We start from the raw sequence: 15,896 nt of genomic DNA, 5'->3' as shown, positions 1-15,896 counted from the left end.
GTCTGAAATAAGTCAATAACCGTTTCACAGACTGCCATGAAACTTGATATATTTGTGGTCTCCAAAGGATGAAACCTGATGACTTTGGTGATCCCCTTCATTTCCTCTGGAGCCACCAATAAGGTTGACCTTTAGGTTGAAGTATGGAACAGATCTCTATTGTTCCCTCAGAATAAATTATTATATTATCTAACGCCACCATGAGGTCGAGTTTGAATTTGGCAAATATTTCGGTTTATGACCAAACACCTGCAAAACTGTGGTGTTTAAAAAGCAGAGTTGATCTTTGCATTGCTTTATCAGCATGAATTTGACCACTGGACCATTTGTCATGATTCCTGCCTCCGTCCTGTTTTTGTTTTCTGTTCTGCCTCCGTCACAGTCTGACTTCCCCACGTCCTGCATTTCTCTGGAAGTTTCCAGCAACTGCCATTATCCATCCGGCCGCCAGATGCCCCCGGATTTCCCTCCGATCCCAGTCACCTGACCTTCCCCACCCTGTCAGACACCTGTTCCCAGTTTCCTCGTCAGTTCTCTAAGTATTTTAAACCTGTCAGTTGGACTTGTTCCCTGATAAATCATCATTTCTCTCATTCTGCAGACTCAGTTTTTGCCTCCTTCCTGTTCTGCTTGTGCCTTTGCTCCTGAACCTGAACCTGCCTGTGTCCCCGTCCTTCCTAAGCAGCTTATGAACTTTACAGGTGATCGTATTAAGCTAGCTAATGAAATTAATGAAAGTGACTTCATTGAGCAAAGTCTTATGAATTTCTTTTTTCTTTCCAAGATGAAGTTGTTGAAGCTGCTGATAGTAGCACAGAGTAGCAGTTATGTTTTTTTTTACTTAACTAATTAAACATTTTGTTTGGATTCAACAACAGTGATGGTCCTTCCCCAGGTTCACCTACAGAAACCTTGTTATGACTGGTCAGCGGTGTCAGGTGAGCCTGCATTGATTTCCTCCACACCGCCTCTAATGTAATGTAAATGTTTTCTGACAAACTCAGCACAAATACAAAAAAACAAAAACCAGAACACAGCAGACTGTCAGATGGATTGAGTTTAATGTCTTCTCAGCGGTTGTGATTTTAAACAATGGTGAACATGTTGTTGGTTTGAGGAAATGCAGCTGCTCCAGTGTGACAGTACTTTGTGTTCAGCCAGTTTCTCTGTATGAACGAGTTAAAGGATGAGGCTGGTGTTCCTCCCATCCTGTTTGTTTCTTCTGAAGACCTAAATCTTTACAATCAGCTCACAAATTTCTATAAAAAAAAAAAAAAAAAAAGCTCAGTGACTTCCTGAAAAAGCTGAAAACTGTAGTTTTTAATCAGATGTTACAGATGGGAATAGCACAGTTGTTGGGGACTATTTTCAATGGCGGATTAATCCACATTTGTTCCTGCAGTGAGTATTTCCAACAGCAGGATGGTGTATGTAGGAATGGGTCAAAATAAACTAGTGTGTGTGTTCATGGGCAGGAAGGCACATGTCATCCAGTGATGGAGCTCCAAGGCACAGAGGAATAAAGCTTTAATATCAGGCTTTGTCTTTGAATTAATAATCAACTCTCTACTTCCATGGAAACCAGACTAATCAGCGAGCTCATGTTTATTTGCTCTCATAGACGGGTCGGGCCCCCCTCCAATTCAAACAGATTTACTTCCGTCCTGGGACAGGTCGGGTCCATCAAAACCAATTATCTAAAAGGGGGCGGGGGGTTTGATACAGTGACTGACTGAGGAGCGCTGCTGAAGCACTTACACTGTCATCTGTTTACATCGTTCTGTCACTCTGCACGATGGACTCGAGTGGAAACAAAAACAACTTCAACGGGCTGATAATGTGTTTGGTGACACATAAGCCATAAGCTAATTATAAGCCAAGCTGTTTGTCTCATCATAGAAGAGTCTAACAAATGAATGAATTATTTATTTAACAATAAAAGCGTAAAGTAGCTGTGGCTAACTTATTAGCAAACAGCTGCCTTTCATACCCGGTGAACACAGGTTATGATCGTCCCACTGGAGTCGTGTTTGTGTCCACCTGGTAAATTGAAATACAATGTTCATTCCCTTTCACTGTTTTTGATCTCCGCCAACTCCTGAGGGAAACATCAGGTTCAGCTGCTGAAAGTTTTTTTCTCTGTAAACAGCTGCCTGCTGCTGCTGAGACATACATGTGCCATAAAACCAAAACTTGGAGCTAAAAGAGCCTAAAAAAATCAGCTGGTCGGTTTGCAGCTACCAGAGACACTTATATATTAAACAGGAATCATTTGATTGATTGATAATAAAAAATATTGATTTGGCTTTCCTTCCCGAGAACATCTGGGTTAAGTAAACCGACAACTTTTATTTGTTATTTGGATATAAATGAACTGCAAAAAGCTGAACCGTGCAGCCAGCAGGTTATTGTGGTTTGTAAACAGACAGCTCCAGTTTCACTGGTTCAGCTGGTTTTACTGGTCAAAGTCCAGGATCTTTGGAGGTTCTTCAGGTTCTGCCGGCTCCACCCCCTGACTGGTGTCCTGCAGGAAGGAGAGAAAATGATCAAACCAGGGAGCCCACACCAAATGTACACTTGAGTATGTGGAGGCTGTCAAATAATTCTGGTCGTAACATGAATGAAGATTAATCCAGTCGGGCAGTAGGTGTCCTGGCTGTACGCATATATTTAACAGTGAGATATGACGGTGGTCTGGATTTAACTCTCCGCTACAAAGCAAATACAAATGTTCCTAAAAATTCAGTTAATGAACAAAAAAAAGAAAATGCAAAAAAGTGAATTAAATTTCCACTGAAGAGATGAAAACAACAGTTTGACTGCTGCTCTGTTCATTACGTCATCTCGTTGCACCCTGTTCCTCTGCAATGGTTTAATGACACCCGACGGGAAAATTAGGCGCCAGCTGTTTATCTCGACGAACCAATTCCTAATATTCACATAACAGTTGTGGAAGGAAATGTGCATTAATTAACAATTTCTTTCACTGACTTTGCTCTACATGTGGATAGAAACCCCAGATCGTGTCAGGCAGCAGCCACAGTGGCTGAACAGCTGACTCTAAACTGGAGTATAACTCTGATCCCACTGCTGTCAGACCTGCAGGATCAGAGTTTAATGCACACAGCTGAGAACAAAGTGAAGTCGGCCTGCTCTCTGATGGAGAAGGAATGTGTAAACTACTGAGAGACACTGAGAACAGTGGAGACTGCAGCGTGTCCTTCACACAGTAAACAACAGTAATAACGCAGCAGTGTCTGTGTCCAACCAGCCTCAGATATTTGTTTTTAATCTTTACGTGAATTTAATTTGTCATTTTTATTTATTCAAAAGACTCTGTACTGAAATCTATGAGCAATATAATGAATAACGAAAAATCATTATTAGTTATTAAACTTAAAGAACTTGAATATATTTTTTTTTGCTTTTTTTTGCAAAAACAGAAATAACCAGGATTCTTATGCTGTCAGTTTATTTATGTGCCAATTTAAAAGGATATTAAGACTAGCTTTATGAACAAAGCGACAAGATCTGACAGAATTTAAGTACCAATAAATCTCATACATCATGACAATTATAGCCTTATTTTAAATTCATGTCTTCTCTGTCCACATATACTGTGTGGTGTGTGTATGTGTGTGTGTGTGTGTGTGTATGTGTGTGTGTGTGTGTGTGTGTGTGTGTGTGTGAGCTGCCATTTAAAGAGGTGAGATGTCATGGTGGTGACTTTTCCCGCCTTCATGTCATATGGGAATAACCATAATGTTGTGTCCATGTAGTGACGACCTCCACTTTTTAGATTCCACTCTCAGAATCTGTCAAATGGCGTTTTCAACTCTCTCAATAAAAGTGTCAGAATGAACATTGGCCAGAACACACTCTTCTCAAACCCGGACAGGCCGATGCTCTGACATGATAACAAATAATTAACAGCAGGACGTGAACCAGCTTTGCGACCTTTTGCTGTCATCCTTATGGGATCCCAGAGAAAAGGACCGTACAAGGCGATGCTCCTGGAGCGTCTGAAAAAATGTTCACGTTTGAGGATGGTTAGGTGACTCTGGATAGCTCGTAATGAATATAGACAAGAGGGATGGACTGGCAAAAGCCTGAACATTGATCTGAGCTCTGTTTGTGAGTGTTGATGAGATATATATTATATATCCTCCCTGGCTACGAGATGTGAGGCTGTGGAGGTGGAGTGAACAGTGTGTGGATTGTAGTTTGTTCAGTCTGTTCCTGCCGGAGAGCTAACACTGTGTAACAGCTGTCTGCAGATATCAGGCTAATGTCTTGTCAACACAAACAGTGCAGATGAATTAGAGTCTAGACTTTCAGTTTGTGTCCTGTGATCCAAGTGATAATTAAAGTGGATGTGTCTACTTAGTCGAAGCATCTGCCACTGACAGTCCATATGCATCAGTATGTGACAGAATTAATTTTTTTAAATATGCATAATGATGACAATGGTGCAGGTTTTCTTTTATTATTACCAAACAGGTCTTTACAGTTTAGACAATATTTTTCATAGTTTTATATTCAAGGAAACAAAAGAAAGATGCTCTCTTGCTGAATGTAGAAGAATTTGAAGTTAAATTCTGAGATACGCTTCACGTAACATTGGTATTTATCAAATATAACCGAATCATCAAGAATCAAAGTGAATTGGGGATCAACGCTGATATACAGCCGACACAGAAGTGCCAAAAACTGCAGTTCCTCACGTGGCCACTTGAGTCTGGCTCCAAAAGCAAGTCAATCCCCTGAGACTCCCATGTTAAAATGCACAACTTTACAGTAGAAAGTTTATTAAAGTGCAATATTATACATAATTGAGGGTGTGTCGCTTTGAGTGACAGGTGGGTGAGCGTATGCGTCAGGCACTGCCAAGATGGCGACAGCAGAGCAGCCCACTCTGAGCTTCAAAACCACTCCTCAGAAACGTATGGGTGACGTCATGGAGGCTACGTCTATCTTTATATGCGATCTATGGATAAAACCCACAGAAGTGACAACAAACCACTGGCAAAATGTCTGGGAAGCCGCCACAGCTGGCAGTTCAATCTGAATAAAATCTTTCATCTCTAATAGTCGACCAAACATAAGTCGATAAGAAGAGTCTTAGTCAACCAAGTTTTAATTGGTAGGTTAGTTGCAGGAAGAAAAAATCAAACTCCAGAGGGATGGGCTCCACTCAGTCAGTCACAGACAGAGATCATTTATTCAACTGGTCCCTGCAGCGGTAATAAAGAAATAAACGGGATATAAAGACAAAGCACGATGAACAGCAGCAACAAACTTCTTTATTTTTACTCATTATAATTTGCATCTGATTTGAGTGAATCTATGAATTTACTGACCTCTTTGTCTGAACTTTGTCAGTAACTGGCGGACCCAAATAATTGCACACACACTCAAGTTTTCACTTGAATATGTGATGAAGTTGTGGCAGTGTAACGCTGCAACACCAGCAGGCTGACGTGGACAAACACAGTGGAGTAAAGAGAGGACTTTGATCTGCTTTACTGCAGCTGATACTGGTTCATTTAAATAAAATACGCCTGGATCAGCAGCACTGAGGCCAATCCTGAGGATCCGCCCTGGATATTTTTGCTCCTTCACTGATCTGTTACTGAAACTGGACTTTTCTGGATTGTATTTCCTTTCTCACCAGTGCCTGAACCAGCACACCCCAACCAAAACAGCTCCTTGCATTGTTCTAACACAGAGCTGTTTTCCATCTGAACAGCCACTTTTGTCGGGATCCTCGTGGTTTAGTTTAAAAAAAAACAAACGAGCAGCTCAGACTCTCCTCCTGACGTGAATGTTCAGATTAGTCAACTCACCCCAAATGGCTCTGTGAAGGCCCTGGAGCCGCTGTACAGAGGGTTGGGGATTGAAACCAGTGCGGGTTTGGTCCTGCCGCCTGCTGCACCATCCTCATCCTCATTCTGTCACGGAGGAAACAACAGGAAGCAGTGTCAGCTGTTAGCAGCAGCTGAATCACTGATTAACACCATGTTTGTTTTTTTCTAACGAAAGGATTATAATATCAAACACTCCCGACATTAATATCTGCTCTACATCTTCCTTTAAGTGCCGAGACACTTCCCTCAATCCCTCATGATCAAACCTGTTTCAACATTCATATGAGCATCCACTAATTCTTTTAAGACAGACTGAATAATTGTGATTTTATCAGTATAGTGTGTTAGCATGCTAAAATGTGCGAAAGAATTTGGTTATAAACCAAAGCATTGCACAAACTGAAAACTTTGACTTGATTTATGGCGCTGCAGAAAAAGTTGAGGGAACTGATTATAATTCATCATGTGTATCAAATGTCACACTAATCCATCCAGCAGTATTTCATTCAAAAACGTAAATGTGAACCTCATGGTGACGCTACAGGGAATTAGTAAAGACTTTGAATTGCTGATGACGCTAGAGGGATCAGAAAAGTTAGTAGGATTCGTCCCATGGAGCTCAGTTTGAGTAGTTGATGACATAGTTTAGTCTGGACCAAAGTGGACTGACCGACCACCTGCAGGACTGACGGTGGGGTCGTCTTATATTCGAGGCCTAAACAATTACACGTTCACAACATCAGTAGCAATCAGGTTCTTTACACAGTGTTGAGTTATAGGTGGTTTGTAACCTTAATGTTGCAAAGCCAGCGATTGTTTACAAGTCTGCTTCTGGTGGATGTGTTTCATAAATTGTAACCTTCAGGAGTTTCTGAAGGTTCAGGTTTTGTGTTTTGCTGAGGAAATAAATTCATGATGACTAGAGGGGATGTCAGTTTATAATCAAGGTTATTATATTTCCTGTAATAAGGTCATTAATTAATTCATGCACTAATTAAAGATGCCACTGAAACATTTAAGCCAGTTTCACTTCTTTTAACCTAAAGGTCACCATCAGCAGATACAACATCAGCTCACACCAGCTCTGCAACTGTGTGTGTGTGTGTGTGTGTGTGTGTGTGTGTGTGTGTGTGTGTGTGTGTGTCTCACTCTGAAGTAGTGGAAGCGGAAAGCATCGGTCTTGTGTTTGAAGACGTAGTAGCCGAGTGCAGCCAACACACACACCAGCAACAGCGACACCAAGATGGCCGCCGCTGTGCCGCTGGAGTGGGCGTGCTGTCGGGAGGCATCATGGGAAATCTGCAGGTGACAGGTGCAACAAAAACAAACACACATAAGCAAAAACAAACACACATAAGCATTGTTACATATGTGAGGACATCAGATTACACTTTTAAGCCTCACCAGTGGCTGTTACACATTCGCTCTTTATCTGTCCAGCTCTAACTGCCATGGCAACAGCTACACTTTGCTGCACTGTTGCCATGGAGATGTTATTTCCCCAGAGGAAGATAAAATCTCAGCCAGTTAAAATGATTAATTAATGGTTTATTCCAATCAGAAGACAGACAGGGGCGATGTCACATGTCCACAGGAACATCCAGGTTCCCTTATTTGGTCGTTTCTAGCTCCATGACCCTGTTGACCCGGACATCGTGTTTCTTTTAGGCCGCCACATGAGACAAATCCTTCAACTAAGTCTTTTAATGATTCGACACGCCCCTTTATTAGAAACCTTAGCGGACAGTTTGGTATTGAAGAGAACAAATAACATTTGGGCGACTAAATAATTTCTACAAAACATTATAAATCATAATATTGGTAATTGAATAACACATTTACAAGCAGAATACCAATAAATGCAACGCGTTTGTCAAACACTTCAAACATATCAATACATACAGACTGACTTAAAAGTATGTGGAGTAAAGGTAGAAGGCCACCAACACTTCACATGTCCAAATAACTCATCAAACTGAACAGGTTTAGTGTTACGTCGACAGAGTTACAGATTTTTGAGGTCATGGCAGTTTACACAAGGATTTGAGTTTTTGTGAAGGACATAAACTGAAATATGCTAAATTATCTTCATCTCTCTCTCAGATAGATGCTTGTTTTGACTTGTGTTCATCTTAATGCATCAACAGTTCAGACAGAGTATATAACAACAAAATCAAATTTCATTTTTTCATCAAATAATACAAATTTTAAGTTCCTTTAATGATCCACATGGCCTAAAAATATGTAGTATTTTGACGATGATCAATCACTTATGACCAGGATTTAAATAAACCACCCTGGTGGAGTCAACGTGGTCAAAAAGGTTTTTAAAGTGCTTCACAATTTTATACAAAATGTGTTAAACTCCCATGTGATCAGGCTCTTTCACGCCGAGAGGGAAACGTGTCGGTGGCTGCTGAGTGCTGTTGAGAACTCAGTGACCTTGTGTAAACGTGTGATAACGTGATGACGCTCAGAGGAGGAGACCATAAAACAGCAGCACTCAGGCCTGTTTCTGGTTAATCCTTGAGGCTCTGCAACGTCTCTACTCTGACACTGGAGGATGTGCTCAAAATAAGAATAAAGAATCTTTAACAAAGAGATTCAGGAGATATTTGCCGTGTTTGTCATAATCTACAGTTTTCTACTGTCCTGACCTTCCCACAGACTGTACACATGATTTATTTGATAGCAAGCAGCTCAGTAATGTGCAGTCTGTTCCTACACCACAACTGTGTCAAGGCCTTTTTTAAAACTAAGGTTTGTTCTCAACCATGATGAGTTCCACAACTCCGAAGCTGAGTTTAAATGAAATGGATTAAATGCCTCTTCACTGTTATATATGCAGTGTTTTCCTCTAAAATTAGTTCCAGGGAGGTCAAAGAAAATGCGTTCAAAGAGCAAAAAGAAAAACAAATATAACTCGTCAGTCATTGAGTAAATACAAAAACACTCAGATGAAAATGTCCTCAGTATTGTTAGAGTGTAGCGATGCACAGCAATGTAATAATTAATTGAATTATTTATTCACTATGTCACATAGCTCTTTCCACTGGTACGGCCCAGCTGTCTGAGCTACACCTCGTTCATTCCTGTTTCCACTGTGAATCACAGCAGGACGTCACCACATGATCTGTGATATTGGCCAAAATGTGACGGCCTCCACCTGCTGCTGAGCTGTGTCAGCATCACTGTAATCATGTGGTCATACAGGAACCGAACTGTGAAGTGTGAAATATGTTTCATTACACTGCAGTAACATCTGCAGGCTTCTGAATGATTAAAATACAGAAGTATCAAGGTGTGTTCTCACAGAATGTGGGTGCAAGTAGACGCCTATTCACAGTTTATGTAGTCGGAGAATGTTCAAAAGAAAATAATTCAAAACCTGAAGATAAAAGGATCCACTAATTAGCAGAGTGCCTAACCTCATGCCACAATTAGTGTTTGATTTTTTTTTTTTTTTACGTCATGTAATAAAAACTAACAGTGTATTAACATTTGAAGACAGGCTTATTTTTTAATGTCTGTTTGCTGCAGGGGTTGTATTCACTTCTTTGTACTTCAAAAATCACAAAATCTACAAAACATGTAATTTGCCCAGGGTGTATCTGAGATCAAAGTAATCTGACTCAGTCCACAGACAGGACGTGGTCGGGACGAGGACAACAGGAAGTAAGCTGAGCACTGAACATTAGTCATTTGGGGAAACAGACATATAGTTGTTATTTAGCCAAAGCTTTCAGGTTAATCTGTTGTGATCTCATCCTCACATCATGAAAATTGATCACTTGTGACTTTATCAGGATGGAAATGTTTAAAACTCAGCTAATTAAATCTTGATTTACTGAAAACTTTGCCAAGAAACTAAACACAGCCATCTGCTATCTGCTACAACTGTTGCCTAGCAACAACAGAGAGAGAAGTTTGCCATGGCGCCTTCTGGTGGCAGTGGTCAGAACTGCAACAGTCCACGAACAAGTTTATGAATGATAAAAATAATCAATTTATGATGCTCGCTTTACTGTATTAATCGGAGCCCATGATACCTGCGGGGTCCGACAGTTTTGTGGGGTAAATGTCCGTTTGAGCGTTTTAGGGTAAGAGTTAGGCTTTCAGTTGTGACGGTTAAGGTTAGGCAAGGGGCTGGGGAATGCACTACGTCAATGACGGGTCCAGTTACCAGGATCCAGCTGGCCCAGTTGGCATAACAACCAAGGTCGTAAAGATATGGCCTAGGGAGGGAATAGTCATAACACAGGGGTCCTTCAGCTCAGGGTCAGGCTGTCTTACCTTGAGATTCCTTATACACTTAAGTGAATGTAATTCATATTCAGGATTTGGTACCCAACATAAAGAACATCCTTATTTGGACATGTAGCAAGTGTTATGTGAGTTTAGTCTGGGTTTAAACAGACCCTGTAACAACAGCCTTCAGAATTGGACGGCATTTCACAGTGTTAACTTGTATTGCTCATCTCCATTCTCCTTGGCGACGCTTCAATAAATACTTCTGCTTAAGACATCTGGGTCTCCTGAAACTTCTTCCATCACGAGGCAGCCAGCTCGCAAGATTTCCATCACAAACAGGCATCAGGAACCAGATCCCAAGAGACCTACAACTGCTAAGTGCGAAGTTTCTTTATGTTTGCTGTGACTGTGTTTGACGGGATCATAAAAGTGGATTTATGGACATTTAAGATAAGGTCACTCAAAAGTTGAAGTCAGGAGGATTTGGGTGAGTGGGCGTATGAGGTTTTACACATTGTGTTTCAATAGGTGGGTTTCCATCCACCTGTTTTCATGTGCGTTTTCAATTTGTGCTTTAATAAACCTGAGGGGAAAGAAATATCTCAAATTAAATTTGGTGCTTGTCTGAGATAGAAATGTTGGTTTATCAATAAAATTAAATTGCAAATTAAAGAGCAATGGGAACAGCTTTAGTGAATTAATCTTAACGAACATGAAGAATGTGACTTAAAACATCCACCAAAAAGACAAAAACATGAGATCTGTGTGGACCGATGAGGAGACTGTAATTCCTCACATTTGTACATGAAACCAACAGAACAGAAATGTCATATTTCCATCATGTTTTCTAAATAGTTTTTCATTATTTGAGGTTTGACTGCACCTTTTTTAATGACCTCATCTCATTGTGTGTTTGTGTTTATCTTGACAAACCAACTCTTAATATTTGCATAATGGTAAATTGAAACTCACTTGGCTTGAAATCTAGTGAGTGACTTGCTGGTTCATAATCAGAGGAAGAAGTTGTCCTAATTGTCAGCAGCTCAAGGTTAAACCATCTTTACTCACCTGTGGCGGGGGGGCCGTCAGCGGGGCCTCAATGACATGGATGATCCCGTTTACAGCGGGAATGTCCCACTCCAACAGCAGCCGTTTGTTCACCAGTTTATAGCTCTGAGGGAGATAATTTACAATAACAGAGACGCAAAATCAAACTTTAAGAACATAAACATAAACATGGAAACACTTTGAGTCCCCTTATTTAGCAGTTCTAAGCTTTATATAAACACGTAATAGTAATTTGTTATTATATTTGTCAACAACTATAACTTCTCCTGTGGACACCTGGTAATGAACCACAGACACCTAGAGAGGGGTGTGTGTGTGTGTGCGTGTGCGTGTGTGTGTTTGTGTGTTTCTGACCTCATTGTTGCCATGGGTAACAGTCAGGTTGAACCCGAGCCACGATGTGATGACTTCTTCATGTCTCAGATCCATGAATGGTCGCACGCTGTTATTGGCTGAGATGTGATACTCAAGATCTCTACCAGACAGAGTCTAACCACACAAACACAGAGTAGAAACACGTTAGATTTCACTGACCGTTCCATCTGTTTGAACCTGGTATTCTGATGGAAATAATTCAGTTCCAAACCTTAAAAACTTGATTAGGTTAATATAGTTAATATGCATTGGTGTTGATCCGTCTCTTTCTTAAAAATCAAAGCATGTAGGTGATGTACATTTCAATGAAACTCTGTCGTCCATGTTCTTTGTTTTAATCCTTTACTTACAAGTATATATAATATGAAACACAATAGACACATTAAAAACATTGAAATACTCATATACTTTCCAGGCTCAATAGCATACATCTGAACAAGCACAGAGGTGACTTGTTCTAAATATTAATTAAATCAGAAATGCAAGGCAATTATTGGATACTGGAAATGTAGATCCTCGTTATCGTTAACAAATTAAATAATGCAACAACCAACATGATGTATGGAGTACCCCAGGGCTCAATCCGTGGGCCTCTTTTTTTAATCTTTAGATATTTTAATTAGTCAACATACATATATGTCAAAATTGTTTTTTTTATTTTTATATTTTTAATGTCTTGTTTTGTGTTTCTAAATGTTTTTATGTTAAAGACCCTTTTAGTCATTATTAAATAACTATTGAAGTGTTGAGGTTGTACATCACCTGATTTGGTGCAAAGCCGGCATTATGAGGAACAAAGAGCGTGACCTCAGACTTCCTGTGAGAAAGAAATTCAACGAGCTGTTTGCCACCTGAGGTCGAGCCGCTGTAATCCAACAGCAACTACAGAGAGAGAGAGAGAGAGAGAGAGATGGAGAGGACAGCGAAGTTATTTAGATTTACAGTCAAGACGTAAAATCCATCCGTGATAGTCCATCTGTGATTCACGCTTATATTTTGTAAAATCCTGCAACTATTACAACACACAAACACATCACAAATTTAGAGTTTTGAACAGAGGATCCAAAGTTAATAAGTTGAACAGACCACAGAGGTAGATTACAGTGCATGGACCTGGTTCAGGTCAGCTCAGGTCATCTGGTTTTTGGGAGTACAAATATCGACTTCTGTGCACTAACCAGGACTTAACAACAACTAATGAAAATGTGACAGCAGTTGTTTGCTTATGTTTCCGGGCCATTGTCAATAAAATCTGATCAAACCATATCCACATAGTCCTGATGGATCATGAATGAAAATCCTCATCAGGTAATGCAAGCACAGCACCATGCTCTAAATATGAACACACTGAATGTTGTTATTACTGATAGGAATGACGGCAAAACTGAAAGAACTGACTCAAATAATAATAAACTAGAATTATTAAACATCTAAATGGTCCAACTGTCACACTCACCTTGTAAAAGGTGGAGAAGTTACTGTAGGTTGCGAGGACGCTGGTCAGGACGCCGTTACAGAAGTCTCCGTTTCCAACATAACCAGCGGGACAGGTACACTCAACATCTGCACACATACATTACATCACTCATATATTTATATTTATATATTTTCTGAATAATTTATCAAGACCAAACACCAAATATTCTTTGATTCCAACTTCTCAAATGTGAGGTTTCTTGTTTTCTTTGTTTTATGATTGAATTCTGTTTTTCTTTTCTTTTTTTCATTCGATTTTCAAAATTTAAATTTTTCAGCTCTGCATTATAAAGCCAATACAAACAGCCTGTTAATGTTTGGAGTTAAACTGTATCCAAAGAGAGGTTGGTCACTCTGCAGAAGACAAATTTAAAAATTCATATAAAACAATAGATGCTGTTCAAGTACTATGAGCAACAGTAATACATTTTTTATTTTTTTCATTATTTCCACAGATCTGTCAGTAGGGTGGACCTGCCTCTGCCTGAACACAGAGACTGTGTTGCCGTAGTACCTTTGACTCTGTAGCAGTAGGCGTCGTACTTGCTGCTCTGGTCCACAGGGTCTTTGTAGATAACCAGACCCACGTGGTTGTCTCCACACTTGACTGAGGGGAAGCGTGTTGGGTATCCCACCTTACCCCCCTCCATCCAGCCAGCAACGCACAGATGCATCCCCATCTGTCAGGACCACAGAAGAATGACAACGGCAGGGTAAATGACTGATTACAAGTTCCAGCATGCACTGCTGTGGTGTGGACAGGATAGGTGAGAATAAGTAATTCACAATTAACTGGAGGAGGTTGTTACAATGTGGTTGTAAATACTGTGTATGAACACACAGGTTGCATTTTGAATCTGACCTCAGCTGTTCGAAGGACAGCTGACAGCCACAGATATTCAGTTTTCAGTCCTGTAACTAAATAATGTAACTACACATCAGGGCTACTGCAGCTACAGAGATACCATGTGGGGACTAGGAACTGCGATTGGCTAGTTGTGTTTTCAATTACAAGTTTCTGGTGGAGATTGTTGACAGGGAAGAAAACATCAAACAAGTTGAAAAAAAAAAAAGAAAGACATTTTTCTGTCTGATTTTCATTAAAAAAGACATCGCCACTGCAAACACTTAAATACGGTGCCAGCAGAGAGCAGTTTCATATTGAGTAGTGAAGTCGCTTGTATCACAAAGTAAATGAAAGAATGAAAACATAGTAACCATGAGGAATACAATTAAAGCACAATATAGTTTGATCATGTACATCTGTCTTTTGTTCCGCTGGTTCTATCAGCAGGTGGACTATTAATCAAAACCTACACTGTGTTATCTACAGCTCGACTTCTATTAACCCCTGACGTCAAGAATAAATCTGGCTTCCTGGTTCAACATTTGGGGAAATATACTTTTTTGCTTTCCTTCCAAGAGTGAGATGAGAAGATAAATATTAGTGGATTAATGAATCAACAAACAGTTTTCTGGAACAGCAGTAACAGGAGTAAATTGTGAATTTGTTTGGGACTATTTGAAGCGGTGGAATAATATACATTTGTTGCTCTTGTGAGTATTTCCAGCAGCAGGTAGGTAATGTGTAAGATTGAGTCACAATAAAGTACAGTATGTGTGTTCGTGATAATGAAGGAATATGCCATCCGATGTAACAGTGCTGCTGACTTATGTGTTTTAATACTTCTCTGACAACAGTGGAGCTCTGTGGCTTTGTTTGCTAATGAAGGCCTGAGCAATCCAAAAAAATTCATAAAAATTCATATCTTCTCTTGATATTTGCTTGTGATTCGCACCAATTCAGCCCCGGTGTGATCAAAGAGGTGGTTTCATATCTCTTCTTTACAGTCAGGCTCGGCACTAATGAAATACCACTTCCTGTCTGGCTGAGGGTGGTATCTTTAGGATCAAATTGAATGTAGTTAAATCTTTGGAGCAAAACGTCTCAAAAACAGGGCAGCTGTTTAGGGGAGTGCAGATGCATTCTCCAGCAAAATAATCTTAGTCATAGTCTTTGTTTGCGCAAATATGTTTTTAATAAATATAGTGTATGTATATGTGCAAGGTGTATTGACCTGCCTGCTGTCTCTATGGAAACCCCTTCTGTAGTTGGTGGCTTACCTGCTGTGCATCTCCCATCTGTTTAAAGTTGGCCAGCGTGGCGCCCTCAGCCTGGCAGCCAGCGTCGGCCTCACTGAAGTTCATCTTGTACTTCCCCTCTGGAGAGCGCAGGTGGAACACTCCAGCTGTGTTGGCTGAACCACAATAACCATGTTACTTTGACCATTACCTCAGATTACTGTCCTCCTGCGCTGCTCAGGACAACAATTTAATCTTTAAAAGTGAAAACAAAATTCAATTCACTTTGAGGCTGAAAAATATACTGATATGAAAACTGATTAAAGGAAGTCGTGGCGTCTCTTGGTGTTTGCTTCCATCGCTGTATTGAAAACATTTTATTACAAAACTCCAGTATGTATTATGAATTCTGCATAATCAATACACCCTAATTAATGAGCACCAGGTACCAATCATCTCTGGGTATTAACAGGCTCTGAGCCTCAACAAGCCCCATGTTCAATGGGCCTTAACGAGCTCTGGGCCTTAACGAGCTCTGGGCCTTAACGAGCTCTGGGCGTTGCTTGCTGTATTCCCACTGAGTGCTTGTTGCTGTTTGTTTACCAGTCCCAGAAAAATCACTATTCAAACCTAGAACTAATAAAGAATGTCCTTCATAATATCACCATGGTAACACGAACACTATAAAGGTCAGCTACTCTAGAATCTACAGTTACCATAGCAACTGCATTGGAGTAGGACTGTAGGACAAAATGGCACCCGCTCAACAAAAGCCGT

The 15,896-nt window shown here is 40.3% G+C and overlaps 1 protein-coding gene across 1 annotated transcript in view; it reads right to left on the bottom strand.

Moving 5' to 3' along the window:
- Positions 1-1,042: 1,042 nt before the first annotated feature.
- stab1 (stabilin 1) overlaps positions 1,043-15,896 on the bottom strand; it is a 68,563-nt gene continuing 53,709 nt past the window's right edge. The window contains exons 62-70 of the mRNA XM_056395170.1: positions 15,162-15,295; positions 13,552-13,717; positions 13,018-13,124; positions 12,324-12,443; positions 11,541-11,675; positions 11,187-11,291; positions 7,017-7,166; positions 5,847-5,951; positions 1,043-2,524 (exon numbers count right to left, since the gene is read on the bottom strand). Of these exons, the coding sequence (XP_056251145.1) occupies positions 2,456-2,524; positions 5,847-5,951; positions 7,017-7,166; positions 11,187-11,291; positions 11,541-11,675; positions 12,324-12,443; positions 13,018-13,124; positions 13,552-13,717; positions 15,162-15,295 (1,091 nt within the window). The 3' untranslated portion in view covers positions 1,043-2,455. The remainder of the gene's footprint in view (positions 2,525-5,846; positions 5,952-7,016; positions 7,167-11,186; positions 11,292-11,540; positions 11,676-12,323; positions 12,444-13,017; positions 13,125-13,551; positions 13,718-15,161; positions 15,296-15,896) is intronic.

This window comes from Seriola aureovittata, chromosome 2, assembly GCF_021018895.1.
Source record: "Seriola aureovittata isolate HTS-2021-v1 ecotype China chromosome 2, ASM2101889v1, whole genome shotgun sequence".
NCBI lineage: Eukaryota > Metazoa > Chordata > Actinopteri > Carangiformes > Carangidae > Seriola > Seriola aureovittata.
Note: the sequence above shows the minus strand (reverse complement) of the source record. Positions and strands in the feature narration are given on the sequence as shown.